This window comes from Branchiostoma lanceolatum, chromosome 6 (assembly GCF_035083965.1).
Source record: "Branchiostoma lanceolatum isolate klBraLanc5 chromosome 6, klBraLanc5.hap2, whole genome shotgun sequence".
Taxonomy (NCBI): domain Eukaryota; kingdom Metazoa; phylum Chordata; class Leptocardii; order Amphioxiformes; family Branchiostomatidae; genus Branchiostoma; species Branchiostoma lanceolatum.
In genome coordinates, this window is record NC_089727.1 from 22,852,549 (window position 1) to 22,864,763 (window position 12,215).

General features: G+C 40.3%; 1 protein-coding gene across 2 annotated transcripts in view; it reads left to right on the plus strand.

The window, feature by feature from the left end:
• The window catches only part of LOC136437063 (adenylate cyclase type 9-like), a 44,997-nt gene that overhangs the window by 8,708 nt on the left and 24,074 nt on the right, over window positions 1-12,215 (plus strand). For both annotated transcript variants that reach the window (XM_066431514.1, XM_066431515.1), the window contains exon 2: window positions 8,262-9,526. In XM_066431514.1, coding sequence (XP_066287611.1) covers window positions 8,262-9,526 — 1,265 coding nt within the window. The remainder of the gene's footprint in view (window positions 1-8,261; window positions 9,527-12,215) is intronic.

A 12,215-nucleotide genomic window follows, 5' to 3' on the forward strand; every position in this document is an offset into this window, starting at 1 on the left:
AGGATATAATTTCCTTGTCCTCCTTATCAGGCAGGCTGTTGGATTTTTTTAAATTTTGATACACATGATACTGAAATGATCAAACAAATATTTGATTTGATTGATATTGAATGAATATACTTTTGCTGTTTCAATTTTCGCTATTAATTTGAATATTTTTCACACACATGCATTTTTTTTCAAGCTTTATTTAACCTTGAAAGTATACAAAACATACACGCATGTTATTCCTCTTACAAACTTTGCTAGTGATAATCAAAGATAGAGTGAGAGAATAAAGAATTACAGCAATGTTGCAAAGCTCTAGATATAATGTAAGTTAGTAGGCATTATTAAGTTGAGAAGGTTGTAGTATGGAGGCATGCGTATTTGCAGAAAATATTTTCAAATTGCAGAAAAAAAAATTGACATTCTGCAATATTGCAGAACACTGAAAAAAAGTATTTCTACCACTGATTATTGATATTATGACTTATACAGAAGCAAAAAACATCCCAGGAATATGATTATTTCTTGATTTTAGGAAAGGCTTTGATTCGGTTGAGTGGAACTTCTTATTTAAGGTACTGGAAAAATGCAACTTTGGAAATAAGTATATGAGCAGGATAAAAACCATCTACCAAAAATGTACAAGCGGAATTATTAACAATGGCTGGATTTCTGAATTTTTTCTTCTAGGATGAGGTGTAAGACAAGGCTGCCCGTTATCAGCTACAGTCAAACCTGCCCAAGGCGACCACCCGGGCAACCGAGCAAAAACGGTCGCGATGGACAGGTGGTCGCCATGAAGAGGATTCCACTCACATGTTTCCAGGTCAAGGTTTTCAATACAGTACGTAAATGGATGGAAAATTATGTGAATTTAGACAACATGATCATGACCCCCACCAAGTTCAATTCTCATTGACAGAAAGATCCTACAAAAATTACATTTTCCGTTATCGTCGTAATAATTGTATACCGCTACATCGTGTACAAATTGTTGGCGATGCCTCAGGGGCGAGCCAAACTTTTACTATATTGTGTGCAGATTGCAAGAATTCTAGGAATTGTACAGGAATGTGAAAGTCCATGGGACGATAACTCAAGAATGCCTGGATGTATTGTCTTCATATTTTGTAGGTGGGTAGGTCTGTGGGAGACCTTGTAATGATTGGATTTTGGGCCCCCTAGCGACTTTCTATGGTACTGCAGGGAACTTTCACTTTTCAAATCTCGTCTTCTGAACATGCCATAGTCGTGATTTTTAAGTGATGGATAGCTCTTTGTTAGGAAAATATGTCCTGTAGATTTGGACCCCCTAGCGGCATTTTTTGGAACTGCAGGAGCTGATTTTGACTCAAACTTTGAAAGAGAATAACGCAAGAAGGGGATGACGGATCATCATAATTTTTGGTGTGTAGATAGCTTAAGTGATGATTTACATAATCATGCCAATTATGCAAATTAATATCTGATTTGCATAATTAATGAGGACAGTTAATAGAAAAGCTGCATTCTATTATAGGACTCTCAAACACATGACATATGTAACTGAGAAAGAGATAAATATCGAAAGATATCAATTATGAAATTAATACTTAATTTGCATAATTAATGACAAAATACTATAAATCCATAGTGGTAAATGATGGGGATTTCATTTTTGCACCATTTGGATATTAAGTAAATGTGGCCACTATTAGACACAGATCTTGCATAGAGGGCCTCATTTACATAATTTATTAGGAAATGGTACAATATCTTTTTTGTGTGAAAACAAGATTTTCATACATTGGACAACTTTGTGTTATTTTGGTAGAGAAGGTGATCAACTGATATGATTTCTGCAAGGTCCTTATTTGCATGTGGGCTAAAAACGAAAACGTTAACAGAGACCACCGTCGCCATGGCAACATCTTTTTATGTTGCCAATCTTGTTGTCATAATTTTGACTACAAAACAATGGTTGCCTCAATGATCGCAGCGCCCTCCCGCATTCACACATTACATTAAATAGTAAACACTCACACATACGCACATCATCGAAGTTTTAAGGCCTAAGACAAATCCCTAGAAAACACCTGCTGACCCCAGCCTGTTTTGGGGTGCCGACCGCTGGATAAAAGGGGCAAAAAGTTTTCCATCTGACAACTAAAGATGAAAACGGAACGGTGTGATTTCGCCGCGCCGCGCCGCATCGAAAGGTAAGTCAGTGCAGCAGAACGCACACCGTCCAATAAAGGTTTGTGAGATTCATGGAAATAAAAAGAAAATAAGAATATTAATTTTAATTAATAACTAGAGTATTCGTAAATGTTCATACACAAAAGCAACGTGTTTTAGAAAGGTCAGCGGTATGCCAAATCCGGGCCGCGCCAAATCCAAGATGGCGTCGGGACCAAGGAACAATATTTCTCGCCCGACGTTTTGCCCGCCGCAAAGTCATTTTTCGGCGGAATTTAGTAAGACAGACAGATTTTTGTTGAAAATACAAGAAATAGATAGTAGTTTCTTGCGAAATCTGACTTTTTGACGCCATGCACTATGTATTCGTTTTGAAAATTGAGTTTAAACCGAACTGAGTTTGCGGTAAACTATAAGATTACGATAGGCACAACAACATCACAAACATTTGTCTTTACAATGTTTATAGGGGGAATGTTTTATTAAACACTTCATGGAGGAATCGATGCTATAACATTGCTATTCCATATATTTTTGTCCTTATTTTTGTCCTTCAAAGTCTTGAAAACATTTCCGTGAAATCCGACAGCAAAATGATCCGATGTCACCACACGCTTGAAAATTAGGCGGCTGCCATGGGCAGGGATTGTGCTCTGTGCGGTCCCAATTCGTGGCGGTCGCGTTGGACAGGTGGTCGCCTTGGGCAGGCAGCTTAATGCTTGTGCCTATGGGGAAAATTTTTGGGACCGAGAAAAAGCGGTCGCCATGGCCAGGTGGTGACGTTGAAACGGTGGTCGCCTAGGCAGGTTTGACTGTATTCTATTTGCATTTGTAATGGAAATTTTAGCTTTATATATAAACCAAAATAAAGATATACTGTGAATTAAAATATCAGATGGTGAAGATATGGATATTAGTTTATTGCAAATTCATGCCCGTAGGCTAATTGCATGTTGACAACAATGTCGAAATACAAATGTAAGGTAAAACAAAAGTATACTTGAATACAAAATCATTCTATATTGCTATTCTACAGTAAGTTTCTATATCTACGGTACTGATGAAGTTAAAACTTCTCAAGTTGCAGATGATACAACATTACTTCTAGGAAACGAGGAGTCTGTTCATACTGCAATAAAAGCCTTGTCCTACTTCAGTAAAATTGCAGGACCTGAACTAAACCTGAATAAAACTCAAGCTATATGGGCGGGATGCTGGAAATGCAGGAAAAAACAAATACAAGGAATTTCTATACCCGAAACCCCAGTCAAATCACTAGGAGTATATTTTAGTTACAATAAAAAAGAATGCGAGGAGAAGAATTGGCACAAAGGGTCACCAAAATAGAACATACAGTCAAACCTGCCTAGGCGACCACCTTTTCAACGCGACCACCTGGCCATGGCGACCGCTTTTTCTCGGTCCCGAAAATTTTCCCCATAGGCACAAGCATTAAGCTGCCTGCCCAAGGCGACCACCCGTCCAACCGCGACCGCCACGAATTGGGACCGCAAAGAGCACAATCCCTGCCCATGGCGGCCGCCTCATTTCCAAGCGTGTGGTGACATCGGATCATTTTGCTGTCGGATTTGGCGGAAATGATTTTAAGACCTTGACGGACAAAAATATATGGAATAGCAACGATTCCTCCATGAAGTGATTTAATAAAACGTTCCCACGATAAACATTGTAAATACAAATGTTTGTGAATACTTTAATATCGATGTTGGTGTGCCCATCGTAATCTTATTTTAAACCGAACAGAGCTTGCGGTAAACGGTTTACCGCAAATCGGTTCGGTTTAAACTCAATTTTCAAAACGATTACGTTGTGCATGGCGTCAAAAAGTCAGATGTCACAGAAATTACTAGCCATTTCTTGTATTTTCAACAAAAATGTGTCTGTATCTTACTAAATTCCGCCGAAAAATGACTTTGCGGCGGGCAAAACATCCGGCGAAACATGTTGTTTCTTCGAAGTTGGTCCCGATGCCATCTTAGTTTTGGCACGGCCCAGATTGACGTACCTTTGACACGACGCTGTGTATGAACATTTAGAATACTCTCGTTATTGATGAAAATTGATATTCTTATTTTCTTATTTCCATGAATCTCACAAACCTTTATGTATTTTATTGGACAGATCAAAAACCTTTTGCCCCTTTTATCCCGCGGTCGGCGCCCAAAAAAGGCTAGGGTCAGCAGGTGTTTTCAAGGGATTTATCGTAGGCCTTAAAACTTTGATTGTATGTGCGTATGTGCGGGAGGGCACTGCGAGATCATTGTGGCAAACATTGTTTTGTAGTCAAAATTATGACGAAAATTTGTACACAATGTAACGTTAACGGTATGCAAACATTACAACGATAACGATAACGATTTGTAGGATCTTTTTGTCTATGAGAATTGAACCTGGTGGGGATCATACTGTCTAAAATCACATAATTTTCCATCCATCTACGTAGTTGGTAGTACACTGTATTTGAACACCTCGACCTGGAAACATGTTGTGAGTGGAATCCTCTTCATGGCGACCACCTGTCCATCGCGACCGTTTTTGCTCGGTTGCCCGGGTGGTCGCCTTCGGCAGGTTTGACTGTATGTGAAATGTATGGAAAGCAGAAATTTAACTTTATATGGAAAAGTGACGATATTAAAAACCTTGATAATGTCCCAGATAACCTACAGCGCTACAGCACTTCCTGAAAACGTTATTTACATGTTTTTGTGGTCTGGCAAGAGAGATAGAGTCAAAAGATCAGTTGTCATAGCAAACTACGAAAAGGGGGGACTAAAGATGATAGATATTAGAACACAAATCGATGCATTACACGCTAGCATGATTCGACGCCTCATGAACAAGACATCAGGAGACTGGAAATTGATACCACACTTATATATGAACAGTTTTGGGTAAAATTTTCTTATCCTGAAAATGCACTTTAAAAACAAATCAAACTCTCCAAATATGGAGCACATACCCCTGTACTATAGACAAGCTATACTAGTACTAGGCTGGCACAGAGCGGGAGGGGGGAATGTACCTGAACCTACTTCACCCGATGAAATTAGAAACCACATTATTTGGGGATCTAAGTATATCACACAACATCGGGGAAATAACTCATTGTACTGTAGAAACTGGATTGACTCAAATATTATATGTATAAGAGATTTATTTGACAACAGCAATTGTATTAACGAAATACATATATATAGGGAATTAAAGAACAAGAAAAACTGCCTTGCTGAAATGTATATTGTTACAAATGCAATTCCCAAAAGTTGGTTAACATTGCTTAAAGAAATACAATGCCAACCAACAGAATCTATTATGTACAACCCAAAGTACACGAACTACACGTATAAACACTCATATAACATGCTGATTCTTGACAAAATAGACAACCCACATAGCGAGGAGAAATGGGCAGAAATTTTCAATAAAAATCCCCAAACCTTTGGCCTTTCTTGGATCAATAGAACCATTAACCTTACCACGGACAGAAAACTGTCAAATTTTATGTTCAAACTTCTTCACAGAATTCTACCAAATAACAAAAATCTTTATAATTGGGGAATAGAAAAATCCCCATTATGGTATATTTGTAAAAGTGTAGAGGACGAAGAACACATGTTCATAAGTTGTAACAGGTTAAACAACTTTTGGGGAAAATGTAAAGTTCTGCTCAATATCATAGTAGATATTGATCATATTTACCTAGAAACATGTAAAAGGGGCCTACAAATAATTCATCCAATGTACAAAGGAGGGGATCGATATGTTCTTCCCTCCAGCAAAATTGAAATGACGGGTAAAAATTTCAGGCTGGCGAGAACACTGGTGGAACCTATGCCCAATTTTTTTCAAATATTCAGAATTTTTCTGTTTATATCCTAGCGTAATCATGAGGGTTAGCTTGTTATTTCTGTATATGTGACAGGGATGAACGTGTCCTTTTGCCTTTTACATGCTTACATACCCAGGAGCAGACAATGAATATTAAGCAAATGCCAGCAATATGAATATGTCAGAAACATAAAGTATTGTGTTTTCAAAATAATATCGGCTTGAAGATTTTTCCTGCCTCTTTGTGATTGTAGATAAGAAGTAAACCTGAAGTTGCAGGAAATGGCCTCCACTTGTACTTGAAACAGCCCAAATGCTAAAGCTTCCTCCTTCCATGCCTTTTTTTTATTTTTATTTTTTTCGCCCGCCCGCTCCATCATTTTTCTAGAAAAATCTGTTAACCAAGAAATCAAATTGGTGTGGCCTAAGGAGAATAACTGAAGAAAGGAACGACAGATTTTCATGTTATTTAATGCAGGTAGCTTGGACAGAGATGTACACAATGAAGTGCAAATTATGCAAATTGGGACTTAATTTGCATAATTTATGAGGAAAATCTGTATTTGCAGTGTTGTCTTTGATTGAAAAATGATTGAATTGTCTATTGCATGTTATGGCACACCTGTTGGTAGCGAAACTGGGTCTAATATATTCCCCAGGGCCCGACAGCTGGTGCTCAAACCACAAAGGGATATACACTCAAACCTGCCTAGGCGACCACCTCTTCAACGCGACCACCTGGCCATGGATTGGGACCCCACAGAGCACAATCCCTGGCCATGGCGACCGTTTTCCAGCGTGTGGTGACATCGAATTTTGCTGTCGGATTTCACGGAAATATTTTTAAGACCTTGACGGACAAAAATATATCAATAGCATTGATTCCTCCATGAAGTGTTTTAATAAAACATTCCCACTATAAACATTGTAAATACAAAGGATTGTGAATACTTAAATATCGATGTTGTTGTGCCCATCGCAAGCTCGGTTCGGTTTGAACTCAATTTCAAAACGATCACGAAGTGCATGGTGTCAAAAAGTCAGATTTCACAGAAATTACTATTTCAACAAAAATGTGTCTCTGTCTTACTAAATTTCGCCGGAAAATGACTCCGCAATGGAGGGCGAAACGTTGGCCGAGACATGTTGTTCCTTGGTCCGCGACGCCATCATTGTTTCAGCGCGGCATAACGCTGACCTTTCTAAAACACGACGCTTCTGTGTATGAAACTATGAATATTTAGAATACTCTCATTATTGATGAAAATTAATATTCTTATATTCTTGTTATTTCCATGACTCTCACGAACTTTCATTGGGCGCTGCTTACTTGTAATCGCCGACGCTGTGCGTTCTGCTCCACTGTTACCTTTGGATGCGGTCGCGTGCTCGGCGGCGGTATCATTCCGTTTTCATCCTTCAGTTGTCAGATCGAAAACTTTTTGCCGCTTTAATCCAGCAGTCGGCGCTCAAAAGAAGGCTGGGGTCAGCAGGTGTTTTCTCGGGATTTGTCTTAGGCCTTTAAACCTAGATTCTAAATGTGTGTGTGTGTGTCCGTACTCTTACTTTAACACAACGTGTGAGTGCGGAAGGGCACAAATGACTTTGTTTTTAGTTTAAATTATGACGTACATTTGTTCACGATGTAACGGTATACAGATATTACAACGATAACAGAAAATGTAATTTCTGTAGGATCTTTCTGTCAATGAGAATGGAACCTGGTGGGGGTCATGCTGTCTAAAATCACATAATTTTCCATCCATCTACGTAGTACACTGTTTTTGAACACCTCGACCTGGAAACATGTTCCTCTTCATTGCGACCACCTGTCCATCGCGACGGTTTTTGCTCGGTCCCCCGGGTGGTCGCCTTGGGCAGGTTTTACTGTACAACCAAACCTGTATACTTGTTATCTCCATGAAAAAAGACCAACAACAAATAACTTGAGCAAATAAAACACATCATATATTTTGTATATAAAAACAAATTTCATGGAGATTTTGGGTCTTCAGACTCTTGTTTGATATGGGTTCAATTTGCGTGTTGCAATTGCAAATTTACGAGAGTGAGAGAGTGGGTGAGCTCCCCCGACTCTAATTAACTGTGTACAACTACACCGCAAAATCAAGTTCTCAAAATCTATGTAGCGTACTGTTGTACCTGGGTTTGAGCAGCCGGGGATTTGCCATGCTGATGTTGATGTTTCTATTGTCATCTACTAAAGCATTTGTTTTGTTTTTCAGATATGCCTTGTGTTACATAGCAACAGCCTGCCTTGTATGGATGATCTACTTTGCTGCAGTGGGAGTGATGAACCAGCAAGCTAACTACCAGAACTGGCCGGCGTTTGTCGGTGGCAGCGTGGTATTCCTGGTCATCTGTATCGTGTTACTGGGACTGACTTTTACCAGCTTGTATGAAAGGTTCTTCAGTTACATGTCCTTGCTACTCACAGTGGCTCTGTTCAGTGTCAGCCTTGCTGCCGTGGGCTTCAGCGAAGGTCGGATCATTTCGTCTGTCGGTGCCTTTATGATTTGTGTAGAAATCCTGATCATGTTGTACACAGTCATTCCCATGCCTCTGTATCTCAGTGTTGTATCTGGAATCATGTACTCTGTGGGGTTCCAGATCATTGTCGGTGTCACCAATCAAGAGATCGGTCAGGAGTTGTCGTTACTGGTACAGATCATCACTAAGATCCTAATGCACCTTTGTATACACCTGGTGGGGATACACATCTATATCATGACTCAGGTGCGAAAACACAGTACCTTCTGGAAGGTGGGCCAGTCTATTATGGCCCGGCGTGATCTGGAAACGGAAAAACAACTCAAGGAGAAGATGATTCATTCTATAATGCCACCCCATGTTGCCAGTTCGCTCATGAAGGGGGCAGAGGACGAGCCAGAAACGCCTAAACGCATGCGAAGTCCAAGGAACAAGAAAAAAGCGAATGTTCCGCCAAAGGAGTCCATGTTCCGTACATTCAACATGCACCGTATGGAGAACGTGAGCATCTTGTTTGCCGACATAGTAGGTTTCACCCAGATGAGTAACAACAAGTCAGCAGAACAGCTTGTCAGTCTCCTGAACGACTTGTTTGGGCGGTTTGACCGCTTGGCAGAGAAGACAGGCTGTGAGAAGATCAGCACATTGGGTGATTGTTACTACTGTGTCGCCGGCTGCCCGAAAGCCAGGCCGGATCATGCAGAATGCTGCATCGAAATGGGCCTCGGCATGATTCGCGCCATCAAAGAATTCTGTGCTGAGACTGACAACGACGTGAACATGAGAGTTGGCGTCCACACTGGGACTGTCCTCTGTGGGATTGTTGGAACTAAGAGGTTCAAGTTTGACGTCTGGTCCAATGATGTGACGTTGGCCAACAAAATGGAACAGTCCGGCCGGCCAGGGAGGGTCCATCTCTCAGAAGCAACGTTGGAGTATCTTAGTGACAAGTACAAGACAGAGGAACGAGAAGTCGATAAACGCTATTCAGGAATACCTGGTAAGAAGAATTACTTGTCTGCATGTTGTTGGATGTACCTTGATTCCCTTTATGTACACTAACAATACAAATACTGTTTTTTTCATATGAATCATTTTGACAGGATAAAAACAGCAGCTAACATTTCAGATATTGGTTGCAAAGTAGCTCATCTAACCCAATAACTTGATATATCTTTATGCACGTAATTGCACACAGTCAAATTCACTCCTGCATCTGGTTCTGTGAAGAATTTCTGTGAATTTATGAAGGATTTTTTATTTTTACACTAGGCCACAGCAAGTAAATTTTATGGATGACATCCTTTGCAGACTCCAAATTTAGTGCGCATGGGCGGGGGAAAAAAGGCGGGGAAAAAAAGCAAGATCCACATTTTCAAACTTGAATACCATAAAGCATGTAAGAAGAATTGAAGCGATAAAACATGGTATTATAACCAGCAAGTCTTTTATCCCTGTATTCAGTTGTTTGAACACATTATTCACAGCCATGTCATGAAGCACCTTGAGAGTCACAGTATATTGACGGATTATCAGCATGGATTCAGAGCCAAGCGATCCACAGAAACACAGCTGATACTAACAGCTCATGACATAGCTGGTGCACTGAACAATAAACGACAGGTGGATTTAGCAATACTTGACTTCACCAAAGCCTTTGACAAAGTCCCCCATAACAGACTTATTTCAAAACTGGAGTACTATGGAATTCAAGGCACTACACTGAATTGGCTGAAGGCTTTCCTGACCAACAGGGAGCAGACGGTAGTGGTAGAAGGGAAGGCTTCAGCCCCGGTTAGAGTAGCGTCGGGAGTTCCACAAGGAACCGCCCTGGGACCATTGCTCTTCCTTTTGTACATAAACGATTTGCCAGATCAGCTTGATTCAAATGTGAGGTTATTCGCTGATGACTGTCTGTTATATGTAGAACTGTCCACACATAATGATTCACAACTTCTGCAAAAAGATCTGAACGCACTCGAGGAATGGAAAAGCAAATGGCTCATGCAGTTTAATCCCGAAAAATGCTACATTATGCACATAACAAGCAAAAGGACCCCACATGTAACTAGCTACCAGTTTTGTGGTAAGACTTTAGCAACAACAAAAAAACACCCATACCTGGGTGTTACATTAACAACCGACCTAAAGTGGGGTGCCCATGTCAACAACATAACAAACAAGGCTAAACAGACGTTGGGAGTGATCAAACGTAATTTGCGGGCATGCCCATTGAAGGTAAAATCACTTGCGTACACATCACTAGTAAGACCTAACCTAGAATACGCCGCAACAGTATGGGATCCATATACTAAGAAAGACAAAGATAAACTGGAGAGGGTACAGAACCAAGCAGCCAGATTCTGCACGAACAACTACGTCAGAGGTGCTAGTGTCACCAAAATGAAAACAGATCTGCAGTGAATGTCACTCGAGGAGAGAAGGAAAATGTCCAGACTTTGCATGATGTACAAAATGACTAATAAATTGGTGGACGTACCAACTGATAAGTATCTAATACCAGCTCAGAAAAGGACAAGAAATAGCCATGCCTTTAAGTATCAGACTTTTCAAGCTAGGATTGATGTGTTTAAAAATTCATATTTTCCTAGAACGATCGTAGAGTGGAACTCGTTACAACCAAGTACAGTGGAAGCATCCTCATTAGATAGCTTTAAACAATGCAAGCAGTTAGATATGCGAAGGTTAGATGTGACAGGTCGTTCGGTGTAACATAACCAGCTGCTGCCGCTCCGCGTGCCTGCGAAGCTGGTGTGTTACGCCGAATGGCGGTTATAGATACAGATACAGATAGATACAGATACAGATTCAATAAAACATTAATTAACGCTGATGTCAACATTAAAATAATTAAATTATGGATTTATATCCATAAGTTCGGACATGTCTATGGGCACAACCTGGGATTAGATCCTGGGTGCCATTGTTTGACAGCCGCGCACTCTGCCACTTGCGCCACACAACGCCACAAAAATCAATCTTGTTTTTTTTAATTTCAAAATTAGGCAAAAATCAATGCGCATGCTGATGTCATCCATAAAATTTACTTGCTGTGGCCCTTCATGTAAGTCCTAACAAAATATCTGCCATTCTCGGGGTTGAATTTTTAGCATTCGGCGCTTACACGGAATGCTTCTATCCAATCTATACCCATTTTAATGGTGGACAGGCCAAACAAAAGAAAGTAATTAGGGACCATACGATATTTACCGGGGGGAGGGGTGGTGCACTGGAAGTCCGGTCAAAAAATTTTTCCATGACCCTCCCCCCACCTCAAAATTTTTTCCATGACCCCCCCCCCTCGAAAAATTTTTCCATGACCCTCCCCCTACAGGTATCATGTAAAAATGGTAGAAAAACGACCCCCATTTATAAAACAACTACTATATGGAAATCGGGCTTCCACTTGTGATAGCTGACGCATGCTATAAAACAAGAACCGGGAACCAGCGGTTGTCGGTACCAGAGGCGGCAGCAAAAAAATTGGATTGTATAGGGGGTAAGACAGTTGAGAAAATTTTGAAATTGGGATCCTTTGAACTGCTATATGAGAGACAAATTTTGCTGGAAGTGTAAGCTAAGTTTAATCAAGCAGATATATAGACATCTCTATTGTAAAAAGAAATACAGCTTGATTTTTGGGGGGCGATGCACTCCGACATATTTTT